The sequence below is a fragment of the Aulostomus chinensis genome, chromosome 20 (assembly GCF_037954235.1).
Source record: "Aulostomus chinensis isolate RoL2024-O1b breed Wild chromosome 20, RoL_Achi_v1.0, whole genome shotgun sequence".
In the NCBI taxonomy this organism is placed as follows: domain Eukaryota; kingdom Metazoa; phylum Chordata; class Actinopteri; order Syngnathiformes; family Aulostomidae; genus Aulostomus; species Aulostomus chinensis.
In genome coordinates, this window is record NC_141339.1 from 18961670 (window position 1) to 18977752 (window position 16083).

Here is a 16083-nt window from a genome sequence, read left to right on the forward strand (position 1 = left end):
CTGAGGCTTTACGAACAAACATTTTTGCAGAAACTTCCGAATGCACGTGGAAAAAAAAGGTAAATTTGATTTCTGTGAGTGTGAGACATCTGTTTGAGAGGTTAAAAGGTAAATCCATCCATCCATTTTCTACTGCTTATCCTGTTAAGGGTCGCGGGGGTGGAGCCTATCCCAGCTGCTTTCAGGCGAGAGGCGGGGTTCACCCTGGACAGGTCACCAGTCCATCACAGGGCCAACACATAGAGACAGACAACCATTCACACTCACAGCCACACCTACGGTCAATTTAGAGTATCAATCAGCCTCGTCCCCTCTTGATGTCTTTGGACTGTGGGAGGAAGCTGGAGTACCAGAGAGAACCCACACAGGAACAGGGAGAACATGGAGACTCACAGAAAGATCCTGTGCTGGAGCCGGGACTCGAACCTGGAACCTTCCTGCTGAGGTGTTCATGGCTCTAATGACTCTAAACAGTGTTGTCTCTAGCAGTCAGTTTATCTTGATTTGATACATTTTTTTTTTTCCTACTTTCTAAGAAAAAGCCCTCAGGCTGTATTTGCTGCCGTCTCTCATATTTTAAAACAGCAATGTTGGGAAATCTCGGCTCAATTGCCAAATGTTCTTCGGCTCACTGACCATCATGATTCCATCCCTTCAGGTGAAGGAAGAGGAGGCGAAAGCAGAGAGGCTTTAGTCCACCGGTCCTTGTGCTTGTTTGAAGACTTAAAAAACAAAACCTGAATTCAGATGAACATTTTTGTGTGTTTTTGGAAATGTTCTTGTCTGAGTGTTGAGGAGGCAAAATAGCATGACATCTCAAATACGTGCGTAAAGTTCAGCTTTGACCTCTTTGTGAACGGGTGCTTTGACTGAATCCCCCATCCTGACTTGATCCAATTATCCCTCACTTTAAATCAACATTTTACTTGTAAATCTCCCCCCCCCCCCCCTGAAAAATAGCAGTTACATGGGAGAGCTGACTTGAGTTTGATTTGCTTTACATTCATGCACTTTCATCTCACTGCTGCTTACATTCTCCCTCCTGTTAAATGAAATGATTTCTAGAAAAAAAATAATAAAGCGTCTTCCACATTACCCGTTTCAGATTTCCCCAGAAAGCTGTGACAATTCAGTCGCACGTCAGTTCCTCTCGTCTCTGAGCCGCCGCCGCCGCTGGCCCACTTTCATTTGGCTGCGCCTCGTGTCCTCTGGTACCTGCATTACTATGCAAGCAGCAGACGCAGAAGCAAAGAGAAGCGCCCCTGCGAGTCCCTCCACAAACCTGTGCAGCACAGCAAAGGTACTCGCAAACACCTCAGCACAAAGAGCAGTGACGTGTGTCCGCCCGGCGGTTATTGACCCTGCTGGATGAATTGAACCACCCAGAGAGAACAGTGAAGCAGGTGGAGGCTCATATCAACCATCTCACGTTACTTTAGTCGGCTTAGAAATGTGTGTTTAGCTTGTGACAGCGCAGCATGCTGGAGTTGAGCTGCACAGATCAGCAGGGAGCCCTGATGAATGGAGGAAACACGTTAGAATGTTTGTGTAGTACAACACCAGCGCAGGATGTTGTGCGAAAGGTCATGAAAACCGCTGACAATTGAGAGGACATTTCATTTTTTCACCAGGGTGCAGTGAATGTAGCTGGAACGTGGTGTGCTGCAGGCTCTATCAGTGTAAGAGATCTCTGTTTAACCTATTAAACACAAGACTGAAAGCAAATAAATGGGTAAAACAAGAAGAATGAACATTCATCAAGTTCCATAAACAACATGGATCGCACCATCAAACTACATGGACTCCATGCAGACAAAATCAAGCCAGCAAATGACATAATGCTTGTTCAAGAAGGGGCAGGAGCACACAGAGCTCAACCCTTCTTAAACGTAGAATTCCATAAACACTCATGCGAAGGACAAACACCCACTCAAGTGAACGGTCAACACAACTCACTTTGATATCCTCTGATGTCATAAATACATGTGTATTTCTCTGTTGGACCTATAAACCATTCTGTCTATCTGTCTATCTATCTATCTGTCTATCTGTCTGTCTATCTGTCTATCTGTCTGTCTGTCTGTCTGTCTGTCTGTCTACAGTCCATATTAGTATCTTAATATCTGCATGTTTCCCCACATATTAAACAATTCAGTTAAATATCCACATCTACTTCTGAGAGTACTACACTACTACTAACAATAGTAATTATAATCTAAATACATGTGTCTTTCTTATATAGAGCTAATATTTATCAATAATATAAAGATATTAGCAAGTAGCTGTATCTGATGTGTACAGGCCAATGTCATGTATGAATACATGGAATTATTGTGGTTTAGGAATAACAACCGCTTAAGATATCAAAGTACATGCAGCTATCTGTCTCGTACATTCATCCTCTGATTATATCTCCCGTCCTCTTGGACTTCCCTGTGAATACCAATCAGCCCTTGTCGGCTGTTGACTTGCGTGAAAACCTTATTGTGTTCAAAGAAAAGCCTTTTCATGTTCAAACAAAGCCGCTGCTGGTTTATCCAGAGCAAATATGGATCTGGCTTTGATGCAAATCAGCCTTTATTGTTTCTCTGAAAGCGTAATGAGATCCCTGGGATCTCGGTGGACGACGCAGTCGAAAATATAAAAGAGCAAACAGTCCAGCCTGGAGACCTCGTTGTCTTGGTTATCCTCCTTCTTCTTATTATTTTTTACGAGCGTGTCAGTAACAAAAGAGGAAATGAGCTCATGATCAACTACCTGTGTGTGAGCTGGCGAGGTAAATTGAGGCAAATATTTGACGATGACATTTAGATGACAACAATGGCACTGTACATCACAAAGGCATCTCCACCAGGAAGCTGCAGATCGCTCACTTTCAAAATGCTTATGCTCTTAGTCCTGAGCTCCCCGTATCAGATGACTTTCCTTTAAAAAGCACTCATTCCACCCTGAAAGTCGTATTGATCTGTTTGACTCATGTAGCTGTTAGCACATCCCTTATCGCCCAAATGGAACTAAATCTATAGAGCCTGGATCCAAATGAATTGCGGCTATAAAGGAGCTGCTTGCATTTTCGCCATCACTAAGTTGGCACCAGTAGACGGGAGTGCAGGCCCTCTAGCCTGGCCTCCTACTTTTCCACCATCTTGTTTTGCTAACTTGTCTAATCCAGCTTTTCTCTCTCTCTGTCGTTTTTTTTTTTGCTTTGTTTTGCACAACGAATGAAACGACAACGGTTAAACTTTTTCACCGAGCTTGCAGATTGGTGACCGAACTACGAGCTACGACCCAGTACAGCTGTCTTGACCTCAGCTGATGCTGTTGCCCACGAAGGCCTCAGGCACAAGCGTCCACCGGGATTCAAGGATGAACTCGCGAGATTTCTGGTGGTCAAAGATCAGCGGCGCCACACGTGAACCCGATATCACGAGACCGCCTCGAGGGAATCTCTTAGACTTTGGCACAAACGTCCACTGGGATTCAAGGAAGAATTTGAAAGATTTGGGTGATCAGCGTCTCCTTTATGTGAACGCCATGTCCCAGAAACACCTTTCGGGAAATTCCTAAAATTTCGGCACTTATGTCCACTGGGACATAAGGGATGAAATAAATACGATTTATCGGGGTCGCTGCCACTTCACATCCACTGGCGCTTGAGGAAGAACTGATAAAGGTCAAGGTCACTCCCACCTCAGGTGAACTCAGTGCACCAGGAAAATCTCAATGTCGTTTCCTCAGATTTGGCACAAATGTCCAGTTGGACTTGATGATGAACTGAAAAGATTGCTGTTTAGAGGTCAAAAGGCAAGGTCACGGTCACCTCACGATAACATAATATCTTAGGAACCCTCCAAGTTTGGTTTTTTTTTTCAAAATTTGGTACAAATATCCACTGGGACAGATGAAATGAAAAATGTCAAGGTCACAGGAGCACATGGCGGTGGCGTGCTACTGCAATGCGGTATTTCTACTTTGTGCTATTTAGTAAGAAAATCTAATGGGATGTAAAATGGCCTGGTCAGATGAGATTGGAAAATTAGGTTGCTAGGTAACAACCACATCAGTAAATGATCATAAAAAGATGTCCTACAGTTAGTTAGCTTTTACTCCTGCAATATCAGATTTGAGAGGATTTCTATCTCCAACTTCCTATCAAAAGGAGCTCTGGCCGGGGTCCTCCAGGACGTTCATGTCTATTATTTTCAACCCATTTTTTGAGTCGTACGATGGCTTTGTTGTCTTGTCAGATCCCTCTGAGAAAGAGAAGTAATATATTTGAGGGACAATGTGAGACATGTTTCCAATAAAGACCAGCATTTTCATAAAATACCTTGCCAATTTGGAAAATAAACATTTAGACAGTGACACAGCACCCGCTCGGTCTTTTGCCTCGGATTATGAGATATGAAATAAAACCAAACCTGCCCTATTCATACCATCTGCTCATGATCAGAACGGCAAATGTTACAGCGGTAATGTTCAATAAACCGTCACCTAGCGACACACGAGTGCGATCAGTCCACACAATCTGTAAGCACGAGTACAGCTTTGTCCTCTGTGGGAACACGGCGCAGCGGTTCCTGATGCTAACCGCCTTTATTCAGGAGGATATTGTTTATCAGGTCAGCAGCTGCTCAGAAAGTCAGGGACGGTTGCAGTGATTTGGAGAAACCAGGCATCGACCAAGAGGCCCTTTTTATATCCTGCTTTTAAATGTCGCTTGTGCGAATCAGCTCAGTCTCTTCAAGCGCTACTACACCCGCGATATATCAGGAACTTGTTGTGCCTCCGTCGCCGAGCCTGCAGTGGACGTTGAATTCAAGAATTTCATCAGTTGGTACAAAATTGCCGAAAGCCAGGTTATAAAAAAAACGAAACTTTGTGAGCCTTCAGGTCAGAACTTTGAGTCTGGGTGCACCAAGCAGGGGTGTCAAACTGATCCAGTAGAGGGCCGTGTGGCTGCAGCTTTTCATTCCAACCAAGCAAAAGCAACACCTGATCCAACCAATGAGCCGTATGGACACAGCTTGATTGATTGAAGTAGATTCAGGTGTTGCTTTTCCTCACATGCAAGAAATGACGTGAACCTTTGTTCCAAAAATATACGAAACAAGTGAGCCAAGTAATTTGTGCCGCCGATAAAAAGGAAGATTTACAAAGGAAAAGTTCACGGTTGAAAGGCAGTCCTCTTGGTGCCACGGCAAGAGTGACCCATGATGCAAATGTCGAAGTGATTAAGGACGACACCTCCTGCAGGTTTCTTGACTAAAACAAAATTTTCTTTTTCTTGCCACTTCAAAAACACTGCGTAGTAACAAACATAGCAACCATCCAGACAAACAACTCTCTGTCTGGGGAAATACCCATGCCAGTTATTTTACTTTTCTCTGACTCCAGAATGCAGAAAGAACCAGCTATGTATAATTAGCGTCAGGCTAATGGCGGCCAAAGGCTAGCAACACAAGGTTAAAGACCGCTTTTTCAAAATCCTCAGTGTTGGCTCTGAGCACGCTGCCGGATGGAGAAGACGTGGATTACACGATGATGCGCTGGAGAGTTTGTAAAGTGACACTGGTGGGTGGCTCTGCTGTTGTTAGCTGCCAGTCACCATTAGCGCCTAGCTAGCTATACAGGGCTCTCTCTGCCCTCCGCGGCCACAAAGAAGCGATGCAGGAGGGTTGATTTGAAAGGCAAAATACACTTTTTGATGTGAAAAATGTCAAAAAACTTTCCAAATAACCCTCAGCCAACGAAACGCTCATCGTGTGACGGGACGCAAGTACAGCATGAGAAGCCACGGGAGGGCGAAGGCGGCGTGCACTGTTTAGACGTGGATCAGGATAAACAGCAGAGATGAATATTTGATTATCAGCTACGAGCCCTCAATCACAAGTCCATTATTTTTTAATTTTCATTTTTATTTTGAATGTAATTCACAGTGGCAGCAAGAAGAACGATAAAGCAAACAAACAAAACACAAATTAAAATTCATGACGCTTATGATGTGAGAATCAAAGAATAAACTGCAATATTAAATAATCCAATCTTCTCCAGCAGCGAGAACATCCCCTTCACTTCCATACAAGCCCACATTTCACCTGCAGACGCCCTGACGACCAATGAGGTATAACCAGGTACAATAGTTGGTACCAGGATGATGTCATTTCCTGTTACCATGTGCTCCTATATATAAAACCCGGCGGTGTCGCGTTGAGGTGTCGGTGGAGAGACCGGAGAAGACGGAGGCGGACGGGTCCACCGATGCTGCAGGACTCCAGAGCTCTCCAGAAAACCCGAAAGGCTAAGTTTGGTTCAGGATGCGTCCATAATCCGCGGACGCGTCTCAGGGAAGAGAGAGAGAGAGATCAGCTTGCGAAATAAGCTTCGCTGGTTTTCTGTTCCTGGAGAGCTTTCTTGGTCGTTTCCTAAGATGATCGGGAGAGGATTGTTCGTTCTGGCATTTCTGTCCAACTGCGGTGAGCAAACAATCAGCTTTATTTGATATGGGCTTGTTTCAGAGAAAAGAAGAGCCGGTCCAGCACCAAGGACAGCGACACAAGAAGCTCCACTGCGGGGTCAACAAATTTTATATACTATATATACATATATATATACATATATATATATATATATATATATATATATATATATATATATATATATATATATATATATATGAGATTGATGATGAAATAATGAACGTTTTTTTAATTCTGTCTTTCTGCAGTTCTGTCATTGCCAGTGACTTCCAGTCAGCTGGAGAATGAAGACGTAAAGGTAAAGACTTCATTTGTACCGTTAGAAGCATTTTTATTTGTGTGTGTGTGTGTGTGTGTGTGTGTGTGTGTGTGTGTGTGTGCGTGTGTATCAGCGGATCTAGGGCACATTCAGCACATTACCGCACCGCTGTCTGGTTTAAAAGAAAAGCAATGATTAGACGGACTTAATCCGAGCAATTTAACTCATTTCTCTGACTCCTCCAGAGAAATGAGGGGCGGGAGGGGGGGGGGGGGGGGTTCCTCGGTTTAACCTTGTTTAACATCAATATCCGTTCAAGTGCAACGAAGAGTGGCGGAGTTCTCCAATCACGGGATTTTCATTCAATCCGTCGCCTGTTTTTTTTTTTTTTAAATAGGCATTTTCGCCTGTACTGCTTTACTTTTATGTGAGCATTCATTTGATATACCTGGACCTTGACCTTGATGATTTGTTCCTGCTGGATCCGTTTCACTCTGTAGTGTGTGTGTGTGTGTGTGTGTGTGTGTGTGGGGGGGGGGGGGGGTTTGAACCGAGTACAGAGGGAAAACCGGGATTGGAGTTTTCACCTGAGATTGAATGACGTTCAAAGATTTGCCAGTCAAAGGCAAAGAGAGTGCTTTGAGAGTCAGATGTTGACACTGAAGGCACAACGGGAGTTGAAGTCTCTTTTTTTTTCATTTCAGTGTTTAACATGCTTGAATTAAAGCTGCAGTACGCGAGACATGGAAGGAATTAAGATTCAAGATTTGGGATTTAATTCCAACCTGAATGTCCTTTTTTTTTATCAAAGTAATAATGTTTATGCTGCTGGTTGAAGCGTTTTTCTATAAAACCAATGTGTGTTATGTAAAGCTCAGGACGTCCCAGTTAAGGTTTTCTGTTCCTGCAGGTGATGAAATGTATCGTGGAGGCGCTGACGGAGGTGCTATCGAGGCCCCACCCGATGACTGTCAGCCAGGAGTGCCTGGTGACCCTCAAGACAGGTACGACACCCAAACCCTGATAAGATGTTTCTGGTTATAATACATATACTCGGTTGAGTATATTTACTCTTTGGGAATTGTGAGAGTTCTCCTGAGAAAGTAACAGTAAAAGAAGAGACTGTCAGATGTTCGCTTGTTTTATCCAAACACGGGTAGAAAAAAAAAACAGCAACCCCCCCAAAAAAACAACAGTCAATTGAATTTACAGGTGGAATAAAAGAGAAATTTCACATTTTGTTGGAGCTTCTTGCCTTAAAAACTACTCCAGTAGTCAATAGTTGGCCATGATTAACGGTTTATATGTTGACAGACGTCTAGCTTCAAAACAGTCCCTACTCAATATTCCAGGAGATAAAAACACCCCAGAAAATAGAATTTTTGACAACAACACGAATTTAGAAAATGCAATAGTTCAACAGGATTTTAGAAAACACAACATGTCAGGAAATACCTCGAAGGAAAGATGTTTCACAGAAGACAAAGTTCAGGAAATACAAGAGTGATTCAAGAAATCGTGTTTTACACAGAAAAACAACACTTTACAAAAACACGACAACCTTTAGGAAGACAGCAAAACAAATGTTTTGACACGTTTTGCTATTTAGAGCCCCCGTAGATACGCGACACTGTGTTCATCTTCATTATGATCAGGTCATTATGACTCATCTTCGCCATCACGATCAGGTTATCACGCCTGACCTCGTTAGGCTCGTCCTCCTCGGGTTCTAACTCGTTTCTGGCCGCCTGCAGACGTGTTGTCTGTGTCCCTGCAGCTCCCTGTAACTGAAGCATCACTAACACAGCAACAACAACCGTCTCCCCAGGAGAACCGGCTCACTTCTCACCCTGAGAGCTTGATGCCCACTTCATAAGGTTAATGGATTGATGCAACGGCTGCCGCGGCAGAGTGTGATATACTGTATATACAGCAGGGTCACCAGCTCTCGACTATTCAGTTACGTAGCCAGCGTTTTACCTTGATATCGTCCTTGTTGTAAAAAAAAATCAATCCGAACATTACTCACCAAGGGTTTGTTACCGAGTGAGCGTTGGGAGGGAGGGAAACAGGACACCACCAGAGGGAGTGAGAGAGAGAGAGAGAGAGAGAGAGAGAGGGAGGTAAAACAGGAGTCAAAGACATGCAAGGAAAGACAGATAAAAAAGAGAAGTATGTAGTCCTCCTGTCTTTTTGTGCGAGGTGGTATGTTTGTGGGTCAGCAGAAAGTCCAGCGCTGGCCGCTGCTGTATTTCATCAGGAAGGGTCTCTGCGGGCCAAATGATTAATTGTTCTCTTGCTTTGAAAGCAGTAAATTTCAGGGCAATTAACTCTGACAAAGCACTGAAGCCAGCAGCTGAGTCCTGTGAAAAGGTGCAGGGTAAAGACTTCTGCAGGGTCATTTGATTTGTCTGATCTGCTCCTTCTGGATCTTAAGTGTCTGACTTACATGCTCCCTGTTTGTATATTTGAGCAGACGACCGGCTTGTTTCTGTCCTCCGCCATTTTAATTTTCTGAAGGAGCTACAGGAGATTGCTGCTCAAGGTGAGTCACGGATCGCTTGTGTTTGTTTCTCTACGGAACAAAGAACACAAAAAAGCTGAATGTCTCAAATCTTAACTCTAGGGGATCACGAGAGGGCTAAGCTGTCACGAGACACCGATACACCCGACCATGTGACTCAAACGCCCGCAGATGATGTCGCTGGTGAGTTCCTTTAAAGGAACACAGCAACTTTTTGGGAAATGCGCTTATTTGCTGTCGTCCCCAGAGACAGACAACAAGACGGATAGAATTCCTCCCTCTGTGTCTGTATTAGGGAGCTAGAGAACGGGTGACGGCGAGTTAGCTTAGCACAATGAATGGTAGGGAATGGGCATGTTAGCATACAAAATCAAATCTTGTAGTTTTAAATTGTTATGTCATGGTTTGTGTGACGCAAATCCCTACACGTGTGCTGAGGGAAGTATGCTAACCTGCCCAACCGCTACCATTCATTGTGCCAGGCTAACTGGCGGTCTTTGGATCTCAGCACACAGAGGAGAGAGGAGCATCGATCTCTTTATTTGGCTCGGAGGAAGATGTGTGAAAGTATATTTCCCCAAACTTTGCTGTGCTCCCCTCACAACCTTTACTGTCCTGACCAACTTATTCTGTGTCGCCAAACTTTGGTGCATTTTTATGCTGTCTTATCACAAGTTCAGCAACGTTCTGTCCACTCCGTTTCGAGGAGTCCCTCAGCTGCATGTTCAAATGCAGCAGCTGTCAAAATGATACATTACTTTAAGTGTTTCCTCTTTGATGTTGCCAGCAAAGCAGACAAACGGCAGAAATGTGGTGGTGAATTTCAGTTCAGCTGATGGTTTCTGGACAGAATCGGGACATTCAAAGCCTCCGTCTGACAGAACACGTGGCCTCCCCACGTCAGAGTGCCTGGAGAGCTCACACAGTGCACACACGGGGACAAATATCTAATCCTAAATGTTAGAGAAAATACTGATACACAATTAAAATTATATTTTTACTGGGAAACATGAAAGTAAAAAAAAATAATGAAGGAAGGTAAAGCAGAGGCACTGACAGCCTTGTATCTTTTTGAAGGTTGTTCCGGAACCTCGGGTCTTAAAAAAATTGCAAAGGCTCTGTCCCATTTAGTTGACAGCCCAGATTCTGAGACAGAGAGAAGCCCTCTGAGCAAAGACAGCTGCTCTCATAAAAGGATTTAAAGGTCTGAAATATAATCAGGAGCAAGGACACGAACAGCTGTACAGGTGATCAATAAGACCTTAAAATCGATTTAACAAAGAGGAAGTCGGTGTCATGGAGCTAAACGAAGCTTGATGTCGTGGTGCCTCTCGGTCCTGGTTAAAATCCTGGCTGCTGACTTCTGAAGCCGTTTAAAAACGTTTGATGGAGACGCAGAAACAGGTCATCTCTGCACGAGGAGATGAAAGCATCCCGCAGGTCGGAAATGTAAAACCACAGATGCGTCTGAAATGATTTCTGGAAACTCTGTTGATATTTTTTTATTCTTGATTTTTCCGATGGTGTTGTTTGGTCTTAAAAAGAATGATGGTGGAAATAGAAAATAAAACAAATCCATTCAATTTACGGTGATTAAAAAAAAAAAAAAGAAGAGAAAAGTTGCATGTAGATTTTTAAAAGAAGAAACCATTCGATTGGAATTTTAAAAAATTTGTTTGTTTGTTTGTTTGTTAAAGACAGCGGCACATATCAGGGGAGCAACATACACACGATCGGACTGAATACACACCCCTCTCATACCGCTGCCAAAATTAACACACACGTACAAAATCAAAACAAAACAATGGCAACACACACAAAAACAAGGAAGTGTTTAAAAAAATGACTTCATAATTGAATTATAACTCATCCACATCCACCCATCAACTATCCTGCATCCTATTTTTGGATAATGGCGTGCTGAGGTTTTTCAACTCATCCGAGCATCGAGAAATTCACAATTTTATTATCCCCCCCCCCCCCACAAAATCCGACACATTGTCCTGTTCCATTAAAGCCCAAACACATAAATTTAACAGCTATGAAACCAAGTAACCTCTGTAATATACTGCCGGTCTTTTCTGTAAGCACCTGCATCACCAGAAAATCAATCTCTCCTTGTAAATTGAATTTCCTTCTTTCTCCGTTCCAGATCGATCCATGTTGGAGGCTTTAGGAGGCCCTGGTGAAAGATCCATCCTGTCCCAGAAGAGGAGGACAGAAAATGGCGATGAAGATGAAGAGGAGAGCCTCGAAGATGGAGAGCCACTGCAGGACAGAGAAGTGAAAAGGGAGAACGAAGACAACCCTGGAAGTCACGTCTCGGAGTCTTTGGAGAACTGGAATGAGGACAAGGCTGAAAAGAGGCAGGAGGAGGAGGAAGAGTACGAGGAGAAGAGCTCGAAGGAAATTTCAGAGGAGGAAAACAAGGATAAGAAAGGCGAGTAGATATTTTTGTTATGCACGCCCTTCTTGTTTGTGATTCAATTTGATGCCTATTAAAAGAGGGCCAGGCTGAAACAGAGAGGAGTTATGCATATTCAGATGACATTTTTAACCGGACAGATTTATTGTTATTGAAAGAATGGAGGACATCAAGGAGAGTGCAATAAAACCGGCCTTGTAAACGAAAGCCGCCACACGACTGGTTGATTGATGGAAGTGCTTCCATCTACATGATGACTTTCAGCCACCACAGGGGAGCCGGCCTGGCGCGCTGACAGCCCACCCACAGATATGATTAAATACCTGCATGTCCTAGAATTCAAATGAGCTGTTGTGCACAGCTGGAATCTTTCGCGCATGATTTGCTCACATGTGCATAGATTAAAAACCGCAACGGTAAGAATGACACAATGCTAAAATGACACAATGACATGGCGACACCTATTCTGGAAGCTTCAGCCGAGTCATCCAGCCACGCTTTTAATTCCCTTAAAGCCCAGCGAGCCGTGCTGGGGTCAAAGCTGCCAGCTGGCAAGAAATATTTCATTACAAGAAGTGGAATGTTGCTGATGGTGGGGCGCGTTCACTCAGTGGTCTCTAATATATTTCAATTCTCAGGTGCAGGATCTGAAGAAAAGAGGGATGCCAGCCAAAAAAAATCCAAAGGGAAGAGATTTCATGATGATGATGATAAGGAGGAGGAAGAGAAAAAATCTGCAGTCGTCTCACACAGCCAAGAGGAGGAGCAGGAGGAAGAGGAGGAGAAGAGAGGGAGCAGGGAGAGCCTGCCGCGATGGACCAAGAAGGCTAAGTTGTTGCCGTTGAAGAAGAAAGCAGCTGGAAAAGAGGGGGACCACGAAGGGCGCCGTCATTTGAAGGAAAACCCAGAGGAAGAAGAGGTCAAGAAAAAAAGAAACGCACAGAGGAGTCCAGAGGAGAAGGAGCTGCAGATGATCGCGCAGAGGTCGCCAGAGGAGAGGAGGGCGCTGGAGGAGGAGGGCAGCGCCAGCCGGAAGTCAGAGGTGTGTGAGCCCGTTGTTGCTTCTTCCAGCGACATCTTCCGGCTTTGTCAAGAAGCATAAAGATCAGCTGCAGAAAAATATGAAATCGTCACCCGCTTCTTTGTAGCAAAAAGTCCCCCCCCCCAAAAAAAAGGTTTTGCTCTGTTTTATAAAACATTTGTCCATTTCATCTAAAAGGAAAAAAAAAAGATTTTCGGGAAAAAAAGCCAGAAAAAAGTTGCCTTTGTCAACGACAGCCGCTAAAACAGTTTATTTTTTTAAATTCTTCATTTTTCTTAGCATCCCAGCCGACATGGCTAATGTTACGAGTGTGAGTCACGTGCCGTTGGAGTGGGTCCCCCCCATCTCACAGAAGGCCATGAACTATTTTTGACCCGGTGATGTACAACAGCGCCCCCTAATAGAACGGCTCTGTAAAATCTGGTGGGGAAAGAGATGAAGATCCTCTCATCACACGTATGAAGGTGGACAGGAATATTTGTGGTGTTTTTGTCAGATATTGTGCGGAAAAACAACTATTAATACCACACTCACCCCCTTAAGACACCATCTGCTCCTCTCCTTCAGCACAAATCCCACAATTTCATCAGCACCATTTTCACACAATTTACTGGGGTCACAAGATGTTTTCCTACCTATGCATATAGTTAATTGTCACTATTTGAGCATTGGCGTGTTAAAAATTCCACATCATACATGTGTACGCTGAATCATGGATCAGGATCAGATGCTGAAATGTTTGTGATGTTACAAATCACGCTCATGCGACCGTGTCCTCAAATCCGACTCACACTTGGCGCAGCGATTTGTGGACTGTCATTCTCCAAGTGTCGTTCTACGCTGTGCAACTCAAATATTCATGAGGGAAGAAGAAGAAAAACACATTTTGATTGGAGGGTTTTTTTCTTCTTCTTCTTCTTCTGGAGGCAGAACAAAATAATTTTTATTATGAAGTCAAACAATAATTGGAATTTTTCCATTATTCTGTGAGCAACTGAAACTCCATGAGACTGGCAATAGAACGTGAAAGGAGTCTGGAACCTCACCCGTCCCCTGCAGCTCTTCGTCTATGCCCGCTCCTTCTTCTTCTATCGCTCCTCACAATTTATCAAACTATTACTCAGCCAAAATGTCTTAAATATGACCATCGTGTAGCAGCTTTCCAGTTCGTCCCGGAGGTGCTGCAGTGCCAAAGCGGAGCCTGCAGACATAAATCAGCTGTCTAGAGCAGTTAACTTTGCTGCTGTGGCTGCTTTATTGAGTGTTAACAAATCTTCAAGTGGAACATTACCCACATACTCACCCAAGTATAAGTCAGTGCTACACGGCAAGCAGAACCTCGCCAGTATACTGAAAATAATGTCCCAGTAACTGCCCCCTAGTGTACAAAACATGTAAATACAGTAAAAACACAGAAGCAAAGGTGTCGCCGCAGGGCTTGTTGCTTGTTTTAATGAGTGTTCATGCTCAGTGTGATGTTCAGCGCTTGATTTCGTCTTCATCAAAGCCAGTTGAACACTGTTATCCTGAAGGAAATGCTCGCTATCGTTTACCAGCCAGCTCAAACAACACCAGCTTCAAGGGTGGCGGATCAATCACATTTGTGTTTTGGGTGATTCATAGAAACTACAGATACATTCATACCGATGTAAATCTTCATGATTGTTACTTTCGATAACGAATTGTCTACAGATCTCTTTACAACCGATGGTGATGGTCTTGTTTCAACTTTTTTATTTGGTTTATTGTATTTTTTTTTTAAACATTTCTTTTAGGAGCATTGTTTGGTTAAATATTAAATCAGTGAGGCCTCGGTGTTTCAAGTGAGAAAAGCTTCTGCTTTGTGGGAGAGTTCAAAGGGAGCTATTTGGAGCGGGGCCGGCCTCCATGGCTGCACACACACATTAATCCCTACGCCAGACTAAAAGAGGCGATTCTGCAGGAAATGGAAGCTAATGTGAGGGTGTGTTTTAAGACGAGTTTGCACATAAACAATTGTTTCTTCATTACTGGAGATTTTTCTCAGTCACTTTCCTCTCATTATGTCTGCAGGATCCAGAGATTGAAAGCCTGGCAGCCATTGAGTCAGAGCTAGAAAATGTTGCCCAGAAACTCCATGAGCTACGGCGAGGCTGAAAGAGAGAGAAACGAGAGAGAGAGAGCGAAAGAGAGATAGAGAAAGAGAGATCACCACACGGTCGACACGGCCAAACCTCCTTGCCCTCCTCCGCTTACCAGCTGCCTAGTTTCCACAGACGGAGAGCATGAACATGTGACGAGAATTGATCTTTGGCTATTTTTCCTGAGGATGCCCACTTGCACCCCACTGCTGCAGCCTCCATCGTGACAGACACACACACACACACACACACACAGTTAAGCATAGACGCAAAGTACTTCGACATCACACACCCAGCACCCAGAGGGAGACTCACCGAGGAAGATTTCTCTCTCAACAAAGGATAACAACTTCTTTCTCTTCATTTTCTCTGACAATCATCTCCCTCTCTGTGAATGTTTCTCCCACTGCTTTTCGATTTATTTTATTACTGATTTATGTAAAAGTGGAGGCGGATCTAACAAAGCGAGGTTGTAGCAGCTAGATGCTTGCTTATCATCACCGCCACAGTTTACTAGCGAGACCAATGGAATTAGTGAACATTTTATTCGAGAAATGTCTGTATTTAATTCAACGGCTGTACTGAATTTATGTAAGAACACGAATCGACTGAATAATTGATTTGAAAATATTTGATAAATCATTTTAATGCCTCCAAAATCAAACTAGTACTTGCATAATATTATAAATGCAATAAAGTCAGTATACTAACACATTTACAACTGTGTAGGTGTCTCAGTGGCTGTAAAAAAATGCATGGTTTTTGGCATTTCTTTAGAAGTATATCGTATTTTAACTGCTCTTACTGACTGTTTTTCTTGTATATTTTCTGGGTGCCAATGGCAAATTTCCATTTTATGCAAATTTAATGGAGGCTATAATGTCCTTATCCATCTTTAATCACATAACATTTAAATAAATTCACACAATGTGAACCTGGCAAAACACAAATGCCTGAAAAATACAATAACAATAATTAGTTTGCAGGTTTCTTCATATAAATCTGGCTGTTCATGTCGTCTCCATAGGCCACTGTGTAATGTAGCCATAGCTACTCCACTCTGAGTCTGCATGGCCTATTAATGTGACAAATGAATCTGCAGTGTGTTTGTGGGTGATGAAGCTGGCAACATGAATCATCACCCTGACACACACACACACGCACGCACACACACACACACACACACACACACACACACACACACACACAGGCTGTTTACAGTGTCCGAGACATC

The 16083-nt window shown here is 43.5% G+C and overlaps 1 protein-coding gene across 1 annotated transcript; it reads left to right on the forward strand.

The window, feature by feature from the left end:
• Positions 1 to 6198: 6198 nt before the first annotated feature.
• On the forward strand, positions 6199 to 15577 carry chga (chromogranin A). Its single transcript, XM_086188666.1, has 8 exons — positions 6199 to 6476; positions 6728 to 6777; positions 7649 to 7742; positions 9215 to 9283; positions 9365 to 9445; positions 11415 to 11702; positions 12326 to 12729; positions 14782 to 15577. The coding sequence occupies exons 1-8, from the start codon at positions 6431 to 6433 to the stop codon at positions 14863 to 14865; spliced, it is 1116 nt and encodes a 371-aa protein (XP_086044792.1). The 5' UTR covers positions 6199 to 6430; the 3' UTR covers positions 14866 to 15577.
• The last annotated feature ends 506 nt before the right edge of the window (positions 15578 to 16083 follow it).